The following is a 21,522-nucleotide window of genomic DNA, read 5'->3' as shown; positions in this document are numbered from 1 at the left end:
GAATTACAAATTTTTCAGTGATTTATGAAAATTTCAATTTTGTCCACTGTACATAATAATTTTCTGAAAAAAATTTTTTTTTTCGTTTTTTGGTAATAAATTGAGAAGAGTTTTGCGCAAAAAGGCAGAAGAAGAAGAAATGAGTCCACATCTTGAATCTAGGGTACGTTTTGTGAAGAGAACGAAAAGCATAATCAAAGTGACAATTATGGCAGGATTACCCTCGACTCTTGTAGGCCCCTTCTACTCGTCCTCAGAAAATTTACTCCAATCTCTTGCACACGCTCTACCTCGTGCACCAGCTAATCAAACGAGCTATATAAAGTGACAAACTGTCTTCTACCTACGTGTCAGTGCTACCGCGTTATTCGCGAGGCGCCAATTGCCTCTTGATCATTTCTTCTTTCATAATATCCTAGATTTGTTTTTTTTCTTCCTTCTTTGAATTTTTCAAGAAATCACAAAATTTTTCCCTCTAAAAAAAATTTGATCCTCGCGAACTGAAACTGAAAAAAAAAATTCTATTTGCCTTCGTCCTGTCATCAAGGATTTTCTTTAATATTTTAATTATTAATTAAAATCATATTTTTAATTATTTCCGGAAATTTCTAAATTATTTCTTTTCGTCGAATTTTCAAAAATCAAACTTCTTTCTCTAAGGACCTTCTCACGATTTGGACTTACAGACTAAAGGTAAGGTTTTTTAATTCAATAAATTAAAATTTAAACTTCAGGAATCTAAAGTTTATTCTGATAATTAATTTTAATGTGAATTAGTTTGTGAATTAAATTAGTATTAAATTTTTCTCAATATAAATAAATAATTATTGTCTTCTCTTGTTACAGTTCCAGTGAGATTAATTTTCAATCTTTCGACAAGCAATCAAAGGAATTTTATTCGAAAATGAAAAAATCGACATTAGTGACGTTTTCTTCTAAATTATAATTTTAATTAATTTTTAATTTTTTATCAAATTTCCCCTATAAATAGAGGAGGAAAAAAAATTTTTTTTCTCCAATAACAATTATTTTGTATTTTCGTTTGTTAAAACGTTAATTTTTTGAAACAAAAAAAAAAATGAGGAATTCACTACTAATCCTGTGCTTTGCAATTGTTTTGCAATATTCCTGGCAATCACCCGGCGATAATGAAGGTAAAATTAACATTTTCAATTATTTATTTAACCAGTTTTTTTTAATTATTCCATTTTATAAAGTGACTCTAGCCGCATAATAATAATTATTATTATTATTGGGATGTGTGTAAAGTAAGATTTGTTCGATACGTACAGATAAATCAGAAAAAAAGAAGAGACAGTATTTGTTTCATAATTACGTTTTTTTTTACATAACGCTAATTAAAATCTTAAAACTACTTTGAAAAAAATAAATTATTTTTTTACAATTTCCGTTTGGCTTCAGAAAAATTTTTTTCCAACAAATAAGTGTTATTTTTTATTTCACCTTTTATTTGTTTTCGAAATTAAATTTGTAAATAGTTTTCAAAATTGAATATTTTGCAAATAGTTTTCGAAATTGAATACTTTGTAATTTAGAATAATTTCTTTATATTTGTTTATTTTCAATAATGACAAGAAATAACTTTTTTTGACTTTTCTTTTTCTTCTTCTTTTATTTATTTAAGTGAAAAGAACTGAATAACTTTTTAGTGATAAATTGTAATACTATTTTCGTCTATAACTACCTTTCATTATTTTGTTTCGCGGACACTTGTTTTAATTATTGTTTTTATTTGGTTTTTTATCTTTCGAATTGTATTATCAGATAAAGTCAAAATTTTTCCTTATTCGTATTGTTTGTTTTTGCTCGAAAAAAGAAAAAAAGGAATACAAAAGTAAAAATAAAAGAGCAAAAAATGTCATCTAAACGTGACTTATATTTTCTTGAAGAAAATCTCTTTATTTAGATAATAATATTATGATAATATTAATATTGTTTTCTTTTAGATATGTCATTTTGGCTGAAATCGGGACAAGAAAATCTTCAGAGGATACTGTCAATGCGAAATTTGGAGAAGAAGGCGAAAAATATTATTATCTTCATTGGCGATGGTATGGGAATATCGACAATAACTGCCGGGAGAATATTCAAGGGACAATCTAAAGGATTTTCCGGCGAGGAGTATAAACTGAATTTTGAAAAATTCCCCAACGCAGCACTTGTCAAGGTATCTTTTCTTTTTGTTTAATAAATAAAAATATATATATATATATTGTTCGTAACTTAAAAATAAGGGAAATGGAATTTTTTTCTACACTCAATTTCCTTAATAATAAAAAGAAAAATACGAGGAATAACGTTATAAATTATATGCTTAAATATTAACCAGAAGTACAATGTTTATAGTTTAATTTACAATGTCAAATAATTTCCCAAGCGACCTACTTTTTTTTTGCATTAAGAAAAGAAAAGACTGAGGTCATTTTTTTCCCCTTCGTTTTGAAGGCATTGCACCAACAATAAACGTTTGGAACGTGAAAGAATAAAATTCCTAAAAAAAGTAATTAGAATAAAAAAATTATCAAAAAAAAAATTTATTTTTAGACCTACAATATTGATAGACAAGTTCCTGATTCAGCGGGAACAGCTACGGCCATTTTTTCCGGGGTTAAGAGCAGATATAAAATTCTTGGTCTAGACGCAAAGGCACAAGTTAATAAGTGTGATAAAAATATCAACGAAGCGGCAAAATTGTCAACAATTGCCGATTGGGCCCAAGAATCCGGAATGGACACTGGTGAGATTTTTCTTTTTCTTTCTCTTTTTTTTTTGTTTCTGCTCCAAAAATTTAAAATTGAGTTAAATTTCCATCGATGAGTGTGATAAAATTAATCTCTTAATTATTAATTAACAATTATTAACTTAATCAATCACTGAATTAATAAGGAAAACATTGTCTATTTTTAGAAAAAAGATTGATTAATAAAAAGTTGAAGATATTTTTTTTTTATTTTGTTTAATCGATTTTAGAAGATAATATTAATTCAAAGGGAATAAACTGAATAAACTTTACTTAGGGGGAACAACATAGTTTGTTGAACATGAACTTGAACTTCGATTTACTCTGGAAGACATAATGACGGTTTAACTGCAAGTTGCATAATTCCATTTATTCCTCTACATCCACTAAGCATACATTTCAATTTTAAGTGTCACTAATTTACATATGATCCATCTTTACTGACATTGTAATATTTCAAGAAACTTATTACTAAATTATTATTATAATTAGTTTTATTATTATTATTATTATTATTATTATTATTATTATTATTATTATTATTATTATTATTATTATTATTATTATTCAGAAAATTAAATGAAAAACGATTTTTTCTTCATTTTTCTTTAAACACAAAGAACTCAGTTTGAAAAATAGATTACAACAACTTTTTAACAATATTCCAAGTTTTCATTAATTTTCTGAATTTCGATTTTGCTTCATGAGTGTTTATAATTTTTATCTTCAATGAAAAATAAAATATTGAATAATGACATTAATAATTTTTTTAGATTAATAAAGATTTTTTTGAATTGTTTGAAAAATAAAAACAATATTATTAAATTATTATAGTTAATAATAATAATTTAGTTTAATCATTTTATAAAATTAATTTTTTCCCGCAAAGAAAGTCGTCATTGTTCACATATTATAAAGATAAAGTAAACAAATTTTTTATTTCCGATAAAGACTCGAATTTAATAATCAATCTTTTCTTTGAAAAAAAAAATTTAGTCTTGTGCGACTAAAATAACTGACGTCAAACACTTTTAATCTAACAATGTAAAAAAAATAATCCAATTATAACTATACGTAGGGACTAAATATAGTTTTTGAAATTACAAATAGCACCAACAACATTAGAATACTTAATTCTTTATATTAAATTATTGTGAGAAGATTTGGACAAAAAGATTTTAATCTATTATTCAATCTCTAATGAGGATCCACGTGTTCAATTATTACTCTCAAGTCCAATGAATTACAAACAGGAAATAAGTTTCTTTTTAAAAATACAAACAGACTTTGCAATATTTTTAATGTTATTTCAATGAGTCAAAAACATTTTTTTTTAAATACAGATAAAAATGTTTATTTTTAAATTTCCAAAAGTGATAGTGTCTTCAAAAGAAATGAAAATTAGAATTTTGAAAATTTTTGTAACAGTCAGGAATTTTGTTGTAGAAACTTAAAAAGAAAAAAGAAATAAAAATAAACATAAAATAAAAATAATAATAATAATAATAATAATAATAATAATAATAATAAGAAAAAAAAGAACAATAATAATATTAAGGAGAATAGTAATAAAACTAATGATTTGAGTACATATTAATAAGTACTGAAAAATTCTAAAATAAAATCAGAATGCGTAGAATACATCTTGACCTCAATGAATCGAGGACAAAATTTTATTTTATTACATATACATATTTAGAAAAAGAGCGAGTAGAGAATTATTTTAAATAAATGAAAAAAGGAATTATGCAATAATTTTTTTTTTTTCATAATTTGTAATAGTTTACGATTGAATTGAGAAAAAAATTGCAACGAGTGAAAATTGAAAGTTTAGAAGTAGGAAAATTATTATGTATCGCTGACCAATGATACGGTGCAATCAATTAGGAATCAGTACATGCAGGGCCTTGGTAAGGTTACACGTGAAAATATATTTAATCACCCAGAGACCACGAGACGACCTTCTTTTTTAGTCGCAGCACCGAACCCTTCGTTCTTTTTCCTATAAAACTATCACTATTTCACTGAACCTGTAAATATTATCTCTATTGCAATAAATAAATTTACGAAAATTTAAATACTTGTAAAAAAAAAGGAAAGGAAAAAAGAAAAAAAGGACCAATTTTTTTTAATGTACATTTAATGTTAAAAATTAAAAGAAAAGGAAATTTTGTATTTCTTTTTCTGATTTTCAAATTTGAAAATTGATAACAAAAATTTTTTTCTTTTCAGGTTTTGTGACGACCACACGTGTCACTCATGCAACTCCAGGTGCTTTATATTCGCACGTAAATAATCGCGATTGGGAATGCGAAACTGAAATTCCGAGAGAATACAGAACATGCGTGAAAGATATCGCCAGACAATTAGTGGAAGATGCACCAGGAAAAAATTTCAAGGTAAAAGAAATTTTTCAGTATGCATTTCTTCGTGAAAAAAGGTATTTTTCAAAATTAAAAAAAAAATCAATAAAATATCAGTAGGAATTAAATTAATAAATAATTGACAAGTAAATGATGATAATTTTTTTAATTGTGCATTTATTCTAATAATTCAATATTATTTTCTTAACTCAATAATAAAATATTTCAAAATAATTTAATTATTTTCTAAAACTTTTATAAATTCTTCGAAAAAATTCAATTATTTTCTAAAATTTTAATAAAATTCAAAATTAAATGTTTAATTTCAATAATTAACAAACACGATTATTTTAAAAACTTGAAAGAAATTGTTCATAAAATTCAATTATTCTTAAAACTTTTAAAGAAACTCCATTACCTATTTAAAAAAAATTCAAAGAATTTAATTAGAATTATCAAAAATTTTAACATAATTCTTAACGAAAATTCAATTATTTTTCTAAATAAAAAAATTCTTCGAAGGAATTCTATTATCAAATTTTTTGATAAAATTCTTTGCAACAATTCAGTGGTATTGATTTTCAATACATTAATTTAAAAATTAAAAATATTTAAATAGAAAAATTATTAAAAAAGTTAGGAAACAAAAAAGGAAACAACAACTAACTTCAGAACTAAACTTCGAACAGATTACCGAAATACAACGGTTATTAATATAGATTATTATAATAATTAATATAATAATACATAATAATTAAAATAATAATTAGATAAATAGTAATTAGATAAATTTTCTTCTCCCAATTATTGCATAACAATTTTTTCCATTAATTTTTAAATAATATCTATGTCAACTATTATTATTTAATATTGAATTGAAATTTATTAGAATTAACTTATTTTCCTCCTTTCAACTATTCTAATTTATTGTTCATTTATTGACTTCAATATTTATTAGCCAATACATTTATTTTTTAATTCAATGCAAATTTTATTGTGAACTTTCAATTTTCTTCTTGTTTCTTATTTTTTCCTCATTTATTCGAAAGTTCTTTTTGAGATAAAGATAAAATTTTCTTGACAAGTTGATAAAGATCCTGTCTTTTTAATAATAAACTTGTTTTTACGACTGTAATTCCCCCTTTTTTCTATTTGGAATCATTAACTGTGAATTATAACTAATTTTACAAAAAATAAAAATTATACAAAATAAAAATAAAAATTATTTATTGTTAATTAATTTAATTACTGACTGTGAGATTATTAATTGTCATTTTTTAACTTTACTGCAATATTTTAAGTTGAATTGAAAATGCTTGTTGTTATAGCATTCTTTTTAAAGCATGTGTCTAATGTACGCTAATTATTACGCTAATTTGCATTGTTAATTAATAACGAGAAAAAAAGATCAGGGACTTAATTAAAAAAAAGTCTATTAATTTTCTATAACATGAATTTTCCATTGTACTTGAAAACGTATTTTTTTAAACTCTAGGTACATATATAAACTTATTAAATATGTAAAAAATGTATAACAGAATTTTTTAAAAACTAAACTTTATTTATTATTTAGTAATAAATATAAAATACATATTTATTAATTTAGATTAAAGGTATTCAAATAAATATTAATTATATTAATAATAGATTAAACAGTAACAAAGGAATTAATTTAATTTTAATTTAGTCATAAAAATTAATAAAACGAGAGAAGCGAAATTTCCTTCTAAATTTTTATGTTAATTGTGTTTTTTTAATAGGTAATCATGGGAGGAGGAGGACAATGTTTGGGTATTCCTGACAAAAAAGAAGTGATCGATCTGTGCACAAGAGACGATGGTCTGAATTTAGCAGAAATTTGGCAAAAAAATAATCCCCAAAGTAAAATTGTTAAGAATCTCAATGATTTAATGGCCATCGATATTGCAAACACTTCGAAAATTATGGGAATTTTCGGAAGCAGTCACGTTGAATACAGTGCCGTTAAATCGAAGGAAACTCCATCATTGGCTAATATGACTCTGCAAGCCATTCGACTCTTGAAGAAAAATAAAAATGGATTCTTCCTTCTTGTGAGATTCTATTATCACAATATTATAATTTTTCGAATAATTTTAATAATTCTTTTTTCCGCCTAGGGAGATAAAATAAAAATCAAATTAGAAATAAAACTGAAATTAAATTAGAAACAAAAATATAATTAAATTAGAGATAAAAATAAAGTAAGATTAGTAATAAAAATAAAATTTCTGTTTGCAGGTGGAAGGTGGTAAAATAGACATAGCACATCACGCGAATTATGCGAAAATGGCATTAATCGAATTATCGGATTTCGAGGATGCGATTCAGGTGGCATTTAGAGAGTTGAAGATGAAAGAAACGTTACTAATTGTAACTGCCGATCATTCACATGCATTCACTTTGAATGGCTATCCGAAACGAGGAACCGATATTCTTGGTTTTGCCAATCAAACCGAGGAAATTGATCCATATGAAACACTCAGTTATGCTAATGGACCGGGATTCCTTTATCATCGAATAAATGACAGTCGAGTCAATGAAACGTGGCGACGTGTTGAGGACGACACTACAAGAAAGGATCCATATTATCGACATTTTGCCGGAAAATATTTAAAAGACGAAACACACGGTGGAGAGGACGTTGCACTTTATGCTATTGGTAATTTTCCTTCTCATTCACTATTTTTTTCAAGATAATTTTCCTTTTTATTTCCTAAATTTGACAAAAATGAAAATTAATTAGGAATATAAAATTGAAATAAAAATAAAAAATTTTTTAAAAATGAATTAAATTAAAATAAAATTTTAATGTCAAGTTTTTCGTTAATTACTAATTTTTTTGAAATAAATTTAAAGGACCCTATTCTCATCTATTTCGGGGAACATTCGAGCAGAATTACATTGCACACGCGGTGGCCTACGCAGCATGTTTCAAAGATTGGCCATCGCATTGTGATCAAGCTTACAACAGGTATTATTATGAGACGACAAATTCATCTGGATTTCGAATACCCTCGAATGCAATTCTTTTGGTTTTTAGCGTCTTTCTCGTAAGTATTAAAACACTTTTAGAAAAATTTTAGTCAATTTTTAAAAATAGGTCTCCGCTAAAACAGTATTTAATATTATATATTAAGTATGCGATAAGAAAACAATTTGATAAGAAAAAAAAATTATAACTGCGCCTTATTAAAATGTAAGTAAATTTCTCTCAAACTTTGAGAGAAAATAAGATTTTATAAGAATTTGTACAATGAAGAGAGAATTTAATATTCTCTCCAGAATTATGTCCCTAAAAGTTTTTGAATGCTCAAATGAACGAAATTTATTTCTCCTTTAAATTTAATTTTTAATAATATTACGTCAAATATTAAAAAAATAATTTCAGATGTTTTCCCTTTTCCAAGGGAGAAATTTTCAATATTTTGTTGGCAAAAAATTTCGTTTAATTTTAATCTTCATCGAAAATTGAATAAAAATGTTCTCAATTATTAATATTAGTAAAGAGCTAACGGTTATTCGATTAATTTAATTTATTATTTAAAAAATAAATTCCCATTTAGGTCAAATTCATTACAAAAAATATTCACTTTCAAGAAGATTAAAACATATTTAAAAATTTATTAATGTATTTTTAACATAAATTTTCTAATACAATTATTTATTATTTATTTTAATTTAAAGAATTTATGAATAATAAAATTAAGACACTAAAGTATTAAATAAAAGGAAAAAAAGTTTCAATCCAGAAAAAATAGAATATCAAATTAAAGAAAAATTATTAATGACCGAACAATTTAAATATTGTCAATTTTTCTTATTGGAAATTTTTTAAAATCGTTTTAAAAATGTGTAAATATGTAAAAGAATTGTGATATTTTGCAGAATTTGTTGATTTTTTCATCGCAACATTAAAATAATCTACATTTTTTTCAATTACTCACAGAATGCGATTAATTTGAAAAGAATTTCGATAAAATTAATTTTATGACGTTTGTAAATTATCGTTTTTAGTTTTAAATATTATTTAAAGTAGATATTAATGAATAATTTAAGTTAAGCGTGATGAGTATTCTTTGATAGTGAAATTGAATATTGTTAATCGAATTTGATAATTCGAATTTGTGTAATTTTATAAGGAATGTTCTTTTTTTGTTTGCTACGAATGTTTTGTTAATGTCAGTGTGGGAGAGTGGTATTTTTATGTCTAAGAAAAATATTTCTATTTTTCAAAATAAATCAAGTGCATTTTTTGAAATGTTTAGTTAACTTTTTTTATTTTGTTCATTTATTCATTTTATGTAATTTTTGCTTCCTCCTAAAGGAAATATGTTTTATTTTCGAATTAGAAATTTTTAAATGCAATTAAAATTATTTTTGCTAAAAAAAATGTTGCTTCCTCATGAAGGAAGTATTTATTTTCGAATTAAAAATTTTTAAACGCAATTAAAATTAGTTTTGCTTCCTCATAAAGGAAGTATTTTTTATTTTCGAATTTAAAATTTTGAAATCCAAATAAAATTATTTTCGTTTTAGTTCATTTACGGATATAAAATTAATTGTTTACTCTTCGAATATAATTTTTACATTGTTGCGATCAATAATATTCTAATTAAACTAAAAGCACATATTTATATTTGTTTTTCCAACTCTTAAAATAGATAGAGAGGAATCGGTTAATAATTCACTTTTAAAAGAACATTTCAACTCATAAGTTGGAATTTATTAATACAAGAATGGTGAAAAATTGCATAACGAAAGGAAAATTGGAAAATTTAGTCTATTTCTACGAAAAATTCATAGGTTTATGTCCACTTTCATTGGACGAAAACGGTATTTTTAGATATTCAATTTTCGGCATTGTCTATTCAATAATTCTCTGTGTTTACGTTCGTGCAATGATCACTCGAATTACAACTCTTTTGCCCATGGAAACGATTTTAGCAGCAATTATTGCAACTTTAATAATTAGTCTGCAATATATTGTGCTAATTATAGCATGGCTAATTTTTGCCTTTCGTCAAGAAAAGATATTGAGAATTTTCAAGAATTTTGAAAAAATTGAAAAGATTGAAAGAAAATTGGGCATCAAGACTGAGAAGAGGAAGAACGTTGTATACGTATTATTTTTGTTAACATCATTTTTGGAGGATTATTATTTTTTGAAATATTTGTTTATTCCTATTCGCCAAAATTTCAGTGGATAATTTGGGTGCCTTGTGATTTCCCTCACATTATTATTCATAATTTATTCGCATTATTCATATGTGCTTTGGATATACTGAAAGGACGATTTCACAAATTAAATATACACACTGGAAATTTACCAATAATTTTGCAGGGAAATCATTTTCACAGGAGGTAAAGAAAAAATTTTTGTAAATTAAAATAAATTTTGAGTAATCATAATTTTATTTAAAATACAATATTTACTATTTAAAATACTGAAAATCTTTTTTTGACTTCTACTTCTAGATCCGACTTTGCGGAAATTTCGCCAAATTTATCCAAATCAATGCCAGTGATTCTCGATTATTTGAGTGAATTATATGACGAATTGCAAGGACTTAGTGAATTGATGACAAGCTTTTTCGCACCTATAATGATATTCACTATAATATTATCTTTCCTGCAAATTGTATTGAATTTATATTTTTTGATTTTATACGTAACGAATATAAAATTTTACGAGAAAACTGATTTAATAGTGACTATAAACAGTTCCTTATGGGCAAGCTTAATTTTTTTGGAATTTTTCTTCACATTTATTGCTTCTGGAACTATTTGTGACGAGGTATTTGTACTTTAATTTACATTTTTCTGTTAATTTTTTTAATATTTGAAAAATACTTTTTTATTCAATTAATTTTATGATAATATGCAAATTAAAAAAACTTTATTTTTAAATATATTAATTTCAATTTTGGAATAGTTTCGAATACAAAATTATAAAAATTCAATTATTAACTAATTTACTAATTAATTAGAATTATTTATTGTTTTCAAAAAACTTTAATAAAATTCTTTCAATTATTTTCAATAAAATTTCTCAAAAGAATTAAATTATTTTTTTTTAATTTGATATGAGAATTGAAATACCTACTTTCAATACAATAATAGGTATTTCTTTGATAAATTTTACATCCGTTTTCATTTTATTTTGTTGTAATAAATTTTACGAGGCCTTATTATCAAATTATATTATATTATTATATATATATATATATATATATATATTATTATTATTATTATTATTATTATATATATATTATTATTATTATATTATTATTATTATATTATTATTATCTTATTTATAGGCAAATAATACTGGAAATGCGTTTTTCAAATTATGGATTCATCACAAACCAGAAAATTGCAAAAAATCTGTAAGGATCTGTGAAAAAATTTCTTATCAAAAATTAAACATTTTTTTTCTGGAAAAAGTGTTGAAATAAAAATTTTCTAATTGCAGATTATAAAAATTTCTCTGCAATTATTGCAGGAAAAATTTATCGTTTCTTTATTTGGACTCGTGACTATTGATATTCCTGTCTGTACGGTGTAAGGTTTTCTTTTTTTATTAATTGTATTATATTTTTAAAATTAAAACTATTATTAACTTAATATTTTTAATTTTCAATATTTGTTATTAATATAAAATATTAATTATTATATTATCTATTTTTCAGATTTGTGGAGCTGTAACAACATATCTTATAATAATGTTACAAATGGGTGATTAATATTTTTTTCTTCAAAAGGATTATTTTTCATTTAGATAAATACGAATTACAATTATTAATTCTAATGTGTAGAATGACAGCAAATTTTTATTTTATTTATAAACAATAATTGACACGTGAGAAATATGAGACCGAAATGTTTTATCTTAATTGCTTTCAATTCATTTAGTTAATTAAGAAAAATAGTAAGAAAAAAGAAATGTGTCACATTAAATAAATTGAAAATATTTGTTATAAAAAAGAAGTGTTAACAGAAGACTCGAAAGACTTTTAATATAAAAAAAGGAATTATTACAATGAAAACTTTGGAGAGTTTTACATACAAAATTAAGTAAAAAAATGAATGAAATTAAACAAAAAGTATCAGGTACGTAATTTTGTAATTCCTAATTACCTCTCGCTTCTTTATATTTTGCTATTGCGAAATTTTCCAAATTTTACACAATATTTTTAATATTATGCTTTATTTTATTTTTCAAAGATAAAGAAAAGTTGAAAAATGACGAGGACATTTATTCGGTATTGGACTCGGTTTCATGGAATTGGAAAACTCTTGGAGTGATTATTTTTGCAATGAGAGGAGAAATGGGAAATAGAAGATACATTATTAAAAAATCACTTATTGCTTATAATATTTTTTTATCACTTCTCGTCGCCACATCGTCTATTGATTTAATTTTCTTCGACAATAGTCTCACTAATATGTAACAATATATTTTTTATTTGTTTATTTATTGAATTGGAAAATTTTCTACAATTTGATATTAATTTTCATTCTTTCTGTTTTTTTTTTTTTTTTGACAGTGCAAGAAAATTGGAATTCGATGCAAAATTATTGATTCATATAAAGGAGACTTTCAATTTTATCGTTTTACTCGACATGACTGTTTGGAAATTAATATCAGCTAATAAGGTAATAATAAAAATCAAACTAATAACAAAAGAATTTTCTTCCATAAAATAATAATTGATATTCCAGTTTAGAAAAATTATTGCATCTTTTGCAAGGCAAGATAAAATTGTGATCGAAATTGGAAGTCGAATTAATTACAAGGCGAATATGAGGGAAATAAAAGTTTTTGTTCGTTTAGTCAGCATTGCGAATTTACTGTTGAGCTTTCAGGAAATTTATTACGGAATCAGGTAATTTTGGAAATTGATAAAAAAAGAAGCAATAGTTACAACAAAAATAAATCGATATTAAATTTTGGTTTCATTTTTGTTTTCATTTGGTGAATACAAAAATAACAACGAAAAAACAGTATAAGCACATTAATTGATTGGTCAAATTGGTGGTTACCATCGTTAATTTACAAATCCAATTTATCTTTATTTTTCTGCCTTATTTGGATTCTTGGAATGAGATTCAAAGTTCTCAATCAAAAATTGAATCTAATTGTAAAATCGACTCATCCTCAGGTAATAATTTAAATTTAAATAATAAAATAATAAATAAATGAAGGAAAAAATCAACTTTAGAGAATAGTAATTACAAAAAGCAAAAATGTAAATTTTTTTTATTTTTCCCTCAGAGTTTAGAGAATATAAAAGTGCTTCGTATTATAGCAAACACACATTGTCAATTATGTAAAATTGGAAAACAAATCATTAATATTTTTATACCAAGCTTGGTGAGTGGAATTTTTTACTAAATATTAAATGACTCAAAACAATGAAATTAAAATTATTTGTCTAATTTTGCAGATTATTTGCGGAATACAAACATTTATTTTCGTCACACTAATGTTGTATAGATTAATTCTCGACATTCAACATCAAAAAAATTTTGTGACCATTGGAAATAATATGTTTGGAATTTTAATCACCGGTGCTCAAATCGTTATTATTGTTTTTATTTGTAATTGGACCAAGAAAAAGGTGAGAAACAGTTATTTTCTTTAAATAAAATAAAATAAAATAAAATTTCATTGAATTAAATTGAATTTATTTTTTATTTCAATATTTTAGGCCACATTTCCAGAAAAACTCATTCACGAAATCAAGATAAATCAGTTGAATCCAGCATTTTTCGAGATGGTGAGAAAATTATTTGAAAACCTAAAAGGAATATAAATTTTTTTATCTCTACGAATATTGACAAAAATTATTTGCTGCAATTATTTTTTCTTTGCTTTATATTTTTATATTACCTAGGTACCTATTCTTAATTTATTTATTTTGTGATATTTTGAACGTTCAAATAAATGAAATATTTTTTATTACAAACATTTTCATAAATAAGTTTTAACAAATTCATTGAAATAAAAATTAGAGAGTTGAATTTTACGTTTAGAAACTTTATAATCAACTTTTTTGATATTTTTCTTTTGAAAGTTTTTTGATAGCAAAATTATTGTAATGAAACGTTAATTTGAAGAATAAATTCCGTTCATTTAAATGTTTAGAACATTTTTGGATTTTTATAGTTTATTCTAATTTACTAATTAATAAAATTAATTTCAGATTCAGTCCTTTTCGACACAATTGTTACACCAAAAATTAACATTTTCTGTTGGAGGTTTATTTACATTGGACTCTGGTCTATTGCAATCGGTAATTAAAAACATTTAAATGTAGATTATAAATATTAATTATTAATAAAATAATAATAATAATTTTTTTTAGATTGCTGGAGCTATAACTACTTATTTAGTTATTTTCATACAATTTGGTAACATGGAGAAAATTTTTGTTAACAGCGAAAGCGAAAAGCGTGTTTACGGCTTTTAAATAGAAAAAACACTTTTGCTCTCTTTTCAGACATTCAAATTTAATTGATTTATTTTCTATTATATATGATTAATAATTATCAATCAATCCATTAATTTATTTAGAATTGAGTAAAATATTTAACGTTTTATTGAAATGGTATTAGAAACAATGAAATTAGAAATCCATTAAGACAAATTTTTCAAGATAAGTCTAAAATAATTATTTGTGCATTAATCGATTTTGAATATAAATTTATTTTTCCACAATAACTTCTGTTCTATAATACATATTCTAACAATGTCGACAAGTTCAAAAAGAAAAAGTCTATCCCTAAAATTCTATTTTCTTTATTATTTTGAAAAAATCTTCGGACTGTGTCCTCTGAATTTTAACGAAAAAACATATTACATTTCAAACACAAGCGTTTTATATACAATTCTACTTTGCACCGTGTATTCTTTTTTTTTCTATAAAAATATCATCATCCGATTGAATATGATTTATGGAATTGAAAATTCTGTCTCAGCAGTTTGGGATCGAATTTTGCAAATTCTTCAATATATCGTGATTATCGTAACTTGGATCAATTTTGGTTTTCGTCAGAAAAAAATTAAGAAAATAGTGAAACATTTTCATAGAACTAGTGAAATTGCTGAAAATTTAGGAATACGAAACGATAATACTGAAATATGCCGAATAATTACTAATTATACATTAATTATTAATTTTCTTTATTTTTCCCTTTTTTCCCTACAATTACATTTAAATATAATGTTTCCCTCGGATAGGGAGAAATTTTATTCTGGAATAAATTCTTTTTTTCGTATTATTTATCATAATATGTTCTTTCTCTTTGTGTCGGCTCTACATATTATTTATCGACGTTTTCGACAATTGAATATTCATGTTAAATTTTTTAAGTTATCGAAAATTTCACGTAAACCACTTTACAGGTAAAATAATTTTCATTTATTTTTTCTCCCAAAGAAAATATCAATATATTTACAATTTTTTTCCAAATTTTCAAATAATAAAAATAAATTTTTTTCACTTGTTTTTAGAGTTCTAAATTATCAAATTTCATTGACGATGGAAAAATACGGAATATTACACAACGAATTACTTGATCTTTTGGATAATATAACGGAATTTTTTTTCCTGCCAATGTTATTGACAATGGCGACAAATTTTCTCCATATTGTTGCAGCAATAAATGTCTTATATCTCATATTTCAAAAACTTGAAGAATTTAACGCTATGCTCCTGAATATAATTTTTTACCTCTTAATGTGGATTTTCATCATTAATTTCGAATTTTTAGTAATATCTTCTGTTTCGGCCAATTTGTGCGAAACGGTAAGACACAAATTATTAATATCAAATTTTATTTTCTTCTAATAATTAGAAATTTTTGGTTTAAATCTATTTTTTTCTAATAATTACAAATTTTTGTTTGTTTTGATTCTCTAGGCGAATAATTTTGGTAATTGTCTTCATAGAATGTGGATAACTTATAACCCAGTTAATTGTAAAAAAATTGTACGTTTGCAAGTAAATTTACAGCCAAAATAATTAAAAAAGTTAATTTCCTTCTAGATTTTAATAAAGAATTTTTTTTTCAGTTCAAAAAAGTTTCTCTAATGGTAATTCAGAGAAGAGCTAAAGTTTCTCTATGTGGATTTCTATCAATGGACAATGGATTTTTTTATCAGGTAAATCACAGCGGAAGAAAATTATTAAATTATAAAATTAAAATACTGCAAAATGCAAAATTAATCATAAATTTTTGAATATTTTCAGACTTGCGGAATGATTACAACCTATCTTATTATTTTATTGCAACTTGATGACTTTCGATAATTTCTGTATATATTCATTAAAAAAACGATGTTTACAAAACGTAAATATTTAATAATTAAAATTAATTTAATTGAACAAAAAATTTTATTAAACAAATATATTTCATCGATTAATGAATATAAATTACTGTATTTTCCCTTCTGCAATTTACTTCAAGTCATTAAAATAAGTACTTTAACAATGTCGACATGTTCAAGAGAAAAATATCCATTAAAAGTGCATTTTATTTTTTATTACGGAAAAATTATTGGTCTATGTCCTCTTTCATTGACAGGAAATAAAATCGAAAAATTCCACACTTCCAAATTTGGAATTTTTTATACAACTTCTCTCATTACATTATTGTCAATAAGTTTTTATACAAATATTTCATATCGATTTAAAGTAATTTTTTCAATCGAAAGTATTGTCTCTGCATTTTGGGATAAATTACTGCAAATTCTACAATATACAGGAATTATTGTAACGTGGATAAATTTTGGATTTCGTCAAAAAAAATTAAAAAATATTATTCATGATTTTGAGAGAACTTGTGAAATTGCATGTAATTTGGGAATTAAGAGTGATAATTATTTGATTGTCAGATTAATTACATTGAATACTTTATTTATAAGTATTTTCTATTTTTTTCTATGGAATATTGAAATTTACATAAATTCACTTTCTAGTTTCAATCAATTGACATTGTGGGCAATTAATTCGATTTTTCGAATTTTATATCATAATATGATGTTTCTTTTTATAACGATTTTACATATTATTTATCGACGCTTTCGACAATTGAATATTCATTTAAAATGTTTTATTGTATTTCACAAAAATTCAGAGGAAGCACCTTCCAGGTGAGATTTTCTTCTATTTTCTTCTATTTTCTCTCTTTCAAATATTTAAAGTCTTTTCGTATCAGCAAAATTATTTTACTTTTTCAATTTAATTTTATCAACTTGGAATATTTTTTCTTTTTTATAATTTTTTTTTATAAATAGTTGTAATTTATTAAATTTGTATTCCTCTGCATAATTCATTTTTTAAATGTATTTTTTAGTATTAATTATAATTTAATTTTTACGAATTAATCCAATTTTACAAGAATTGCGTTTACAATTTTCATAAATATACATCATCTTTAAAATGTTTTGCAGAAATTCAATTATTTTCAAAAGTAATAAATTTCTTCGCAAAAATTATATTATATATTTAAAAATTTTAAAAAAGTTCTCGACAAAATTTAATTTTTTTACTTTTAAAAATACTACAATTTCTTCTCCGAAATTCAATTATTTTCAAAAATTTTCCTCAATTCAAATGATTTTCAATAAATCTAATATTTTAATAAAATTTTCCAAAAAAAAAATTAAATTATTTAAAAAAAAAAAAATCTTAATAAAATTTAATGCAAACATTAAATTATTTTCATAAATATAATTAAAATTTCACTGTAATTCAATTATATTTGCAATTATTTATAAATTTCTTCTCAATAATTCAATTATTTTTTTAAACAAATTTTTTTACATGGATTCAATTATTTTATATTATACAATTTTAATTTCAATTATCAATTCACAATATTAATTATCATTTCAATTATCGTAAAATTTTTCTAATAAAAAATTTTATCAACAAATTTAAAACAATATAAAAAATATTCTTATAAATTATTGAATTTCTAAAAGATTTGAATTTGAATATTTTGAAAAATTTTAATTCCTACGGATAAATGATAAAACAAAAATGTTCGTCACTGCAATAATTTGTTTTTTTTTCAGTGAAGAGAATGATACATCATCAGAAGATGAAAATGAGGAGATAAGAGATGAATATTATCTGAAAATTTTGAAACCAATTTTCAAAGGAAACAATACTTTCGACGAGCAATTGAAATCATTCTTGAGTGTAACTGCGTTAAATGAAGTTGAAATTGCAGCTTTTTAATGAACCAATTTGTCAGAAGTTGAATCAATTGTTTCGTCAATCTTATCCATTGTCTGCGGCGCATAGATTTGGTTCAACGGTAACTGGAATTAGTTTTCAAAACTGCGATTTGGACATATATTTGAACATAGGTATGAAAAAAATAACCATTTTCTCTTTTAAGATTTGAAATATTTTAACTCTTAACAAAATATTTCAGGTGAATCAATAATTAGCATCAAGGATAATAAGGAAATGTTGGATGAAATATTCTTGGAAGTGACGAACATCTTGTTGAAAAATGAATTATTTTACAATATTGTTCCCGTTTCGAAAGCTCGAGTACCAATAATTAAATTTGTTCACGAACCAACGCAAATTTGCTGCGATTTATCATTCAACGGTTTGGGATATTACAACAGTCTTCTAATAAAACATTATCTATCGTTTCGACAGCAAACCCTGTGAATGTATGAGGGAGGATTGGGTTCTAATGACACCTGCTGGCAAGACAACATAAGGCCAATCAATTTTTTTTTTTTTTAAATAATCTTCTTCGTAGCCAATGAATTTCTTTTGATTATGAGATTCTTTCTTTTTTTCTTTCACTCAAATAAATAATATTTTTAAAAATTCAATATTGTGCAAAAATCCCAAAAAAGAAGAATAATAAAAGAACGAAAGTTTACTATTTAATTCCTCATTATTCCGAGTCATCCTCAACAATTTTTTCGAAATCTGATCAACATTCAATTCATCGTGACTAAATGAAATGCCGAGAATTTGTGCAATCTCAGTTTTTAAACGTGTTAAACATTCATTTAGTTCGCGTCGGAAATTTTTTGCAATATCAATATCCTTTTCAATTGTTTCCGAAATAATTTCCTTTATTTTTTGTTTCTCATTACTTGACGGTGAATTATCGTCACATTGTGAATTTAATTTCTGAGGTGTTCTTCTCTCGAGGACTTCACTTCACTGATAAATGAATTATTCACTTCGTCCTCGCAAATTGCAAAGTAATTTATCAAATCAGTAATTACGTTCTTCAATGTTTTGCAAGTTCTGATTAAGTTGTTTCTGAAAAAATTGTAGAAAATGATAATTAGATGTAAATAATTAAATTTTTACATATTTTTTATTTTAATAAATTATAATTATGTAAGTTATTATATTACCGTTCTTTAAGTAAATCGTTTCTTAAGGAAGATTTTTCTCCTTCGGAATTTGAGGACTGAATCGCCTAATTATATTGCTCTTTAGTTTTCTTCATATAGTTTAATCGTGCGATTAGCAATATTTCAAGTTGATGATATTATAAGCGACTCGTAATTTCGTCAACTCACTATTTTCCAACGCCGTCTCATCCAAATCAGTTTGACAAAACTGAATGCGTTTAAGGAGCATGTCAAAAAATTAGTAAATTATATAAAAATGAGGATTACAACTTTCAATCTTCAACCAAAAAAAAAAATGCTTGAAAATTGTTAATCGTGTTAGAATTTACTTTTCTCTTCAAAAAGAATAAAATTTAAAAAGTAAACAGACAAACAAATAAACAAAACGAACAAAAAAAAGAATATTTTTATCAATATTGACAAATAAATCTGAAAATAAAAAGACAAAAACGAAAATAAACAAAAATATTCCTTTCAACAGGGTTCGAATAAGTGAAAGTATTTAAAAATACGAAATTTACGGACATTTCAATTACTGATAGAAATATAACCAGTCTGAGTCAAATAAGACAACATTTCAGTTAAAACTATAAATTAAATTTTTTAAAGTATAAAATGTTAATATGATGCTTAATGTTCGAAATGTTAACAACAGGAAAAAAAAATTTTTATTGAAAATGCTATTCTAAATAAATTGAATTTCTATTAAAATTTTATTATTTATGAAAAATTTAGAATTTTTCTTTTTAAATATCATATTTAATTCTATTCAATTAAATTAATTAATAATAATAATTTAGAACTATAACTAATTCTTTCGTAAAAAAATTTGTGGCCCTGAAAAGGGCCGATTGTTTTTGAGAAAGGAGATCAATATTTCATTGGAGATGGTGACAAGTATTGGTGCCTTCTCACAGACGACGTGCTTGGCGAGTTCACAAAGAAGGAGAAGCCTGACGGCAGTTTGAATCTACCGGGAGGTGGACCTCTTGCTGTACTGGGCAAAGCGGTAAGATGTCGTTCACGAAGTTGATCACATTGTTCCATGGCCTTGCAGTAGACTCCAGTGTCGGGGTTCAATTGCTTCAACACTTTGTAGATGTATAGATGACATAGCTCTCCTTCCTCTTCTTGTCAGTCTTGGTGATGTTTTTTTTTCCTTGCCGGCTTTCTTTGCAGCTTTACCACATTTCCTTTAGGAGTCAGCGTTATTAATTTTTTTTTTGAGATAATACGTCTGAACGCAATGACAATTCAATGTAAAATGATACTTTCCGCGTGTAACGGCACCGTATTTATATACCAGCCAGCAGTGGCAGTGTAGACTTTTGATTGGTGCGGACACTCAATGCGACCATCTGCCAATCAAAACAAAGATAGGGAAGCGCACTGTTGGCGGAATTTGCTGAGAGTTGTCCGTTACCGCTGGTGTAATAAGAACTTTCAGCAAATTAGCGAAATAAATAATTTTTGTGGGCAATTAGCAACTTTTTATGTTTAGGGTAAATTTAAGCATGTTCTCGACGGATGCGACCAAAGAATTTGGATGTCATACAAGTTGGTGTCTTCGAAAAGATGGACAAGGTCGTTAGAAGTGCAGTTTGCAGGTGAAGAGCTCGGTGCTCTTTTAGTAGCGAAGGTTCCGGGCCTGTAGCGATGGCAGCGGTTGGCAAGCGCTCTCTTCTGAACGGCCTTGATAACGAGTTGTTTCCTTTGTGTTTTACCACCAATTTCCAAAAAGAATTTATTACTTTCAATTCATATGATAAATATTGTTTTATTTGTGAAAATAATTGAATTTTTCAATAATTAATTAATATTAAATGAACAAAATAATTTTTACGTAAAAAAAATTGTGGCCCTGAAAAGGGCCGATTGTTTTTGAGAATGGTGTTTAATATTTAATTATTGGAGTTGGTGCCTTCAAAGACGACGTGCTTGGCGAGTTCACAACGAAGGAGAAGCCTCCT

The 21,522-nt window shown here is 24.7% G+C and overlaps 2 protein-coding genes across 7 annotated transcripts; both read left to right on the top strand.

The window, feature by feature from the left end:
* Window positions 1-975: 975 nt before the first annotated feature.
* Window positions 976-11,990, top strand: LOC122508192 (alkaline phosphatase 4-like). Its single transcript, XM_043621371.1, has 10 exons — window positions 976-1,154; window positions 1,968-2,188; window positions 2,566-2,758; window positions 4,994-5,160; window positions 6,885-7,196; window positions 7,384-7,804; window positions 8,002-8,195; window positions 11,463-11,531; window positions 11,618-11,706; window positions 11,835-11,990. Exons 1-10 carry the CDS (start codon window positions 1,079-1,081, stop codon window positions 11,848-11,850), a joined length of 1,758 nt encoding a protein of 585 aa, XP_043477306.1. The 5' UTR covers window positions 976-1,078; the 3' UTR covers window positions 11,851-11,990.
* A 133-nt stretch (window positions 11,991-12,123) lies between these two features.
* Window positions 12,124-19,465, top strand: LOC122508193 (putative gustatory receptor 28a). 6 transcript variants are annotated; one of them, XM_043621375.1, is made up of 11 exons: window positions 12,124-12,255; window positions 12,370-12,592; window positions 12,693-12,801; window positions 12,868-13,031; window positions 13,151-13,307; window positions 13,421-13,519; window positions 13,593-13,766; window positions 13,857-13,925; window positions 14,352-14,441; window positions 14,514-14,559; window positions 15,662-15,784. In XM_043621375.1, the coding sequence occupies exons 1-11, from the start codon at window positions 12,228-12,230 to the stop codon at window positions 15,667-15,669; spliced, it is 1,167 nt and encodes a 388-aa protein (XP_043477310.1). In that variant the 5' UTR covers window positions 12,124-12,227; the 3' UTR covers window positions 15,670-15,784. The 6 variants fall into 6 exon arrangements, 5 of the variants coding, with proteins under 5 accessions (XP_043477310.1, XP_043477307.1, XP_043477309.1 ...); XM_043621372.1 differs by lacking the exon at window positions 15,662-15,784 and having other exon boundaries at window positions 14,514-14,869; XR_006302204.1 differs by lacking the exons at window positions 12,124-12,255; window positions 12,370-12,592; window positions 12,693-12,801; ... (5 more) ...; window positions 14,352-14,441; window positions 14,514-14,559 and adding exons at window positions 14,635-15,553; window positions 16,071-16,139; window positions 16,223-16,312; ... (2 more) ...; window positions 18,230-18,526; window positions 18,595-19,465 and having other exon boundaries at window positions 15,662-15,956.
* Window positions 19,466-21,522: the final 2,057 nt, after the last annotated feature.

This window comes from Leptopilina heterotoma, unplaced genomic scaffold, assembly GCF_015476425.1.
Source record: "Leptopilina heterotoma isolate Lh14 unplaced genomic scaffold, ASM1547642v1 Lhet_53, whole genome shotgun sequence".
NCBI classification, from domain to species: domain Eukaryota; kingdom Metazoa; phylum Arthropoda; class Insecta; order Hymenoptera; family Figitidae; genus Leptopilina; species Leptopilina heterotoma.
This window is presented reverse-complemented; position numbering and strand designations above follow the sequence as displayed.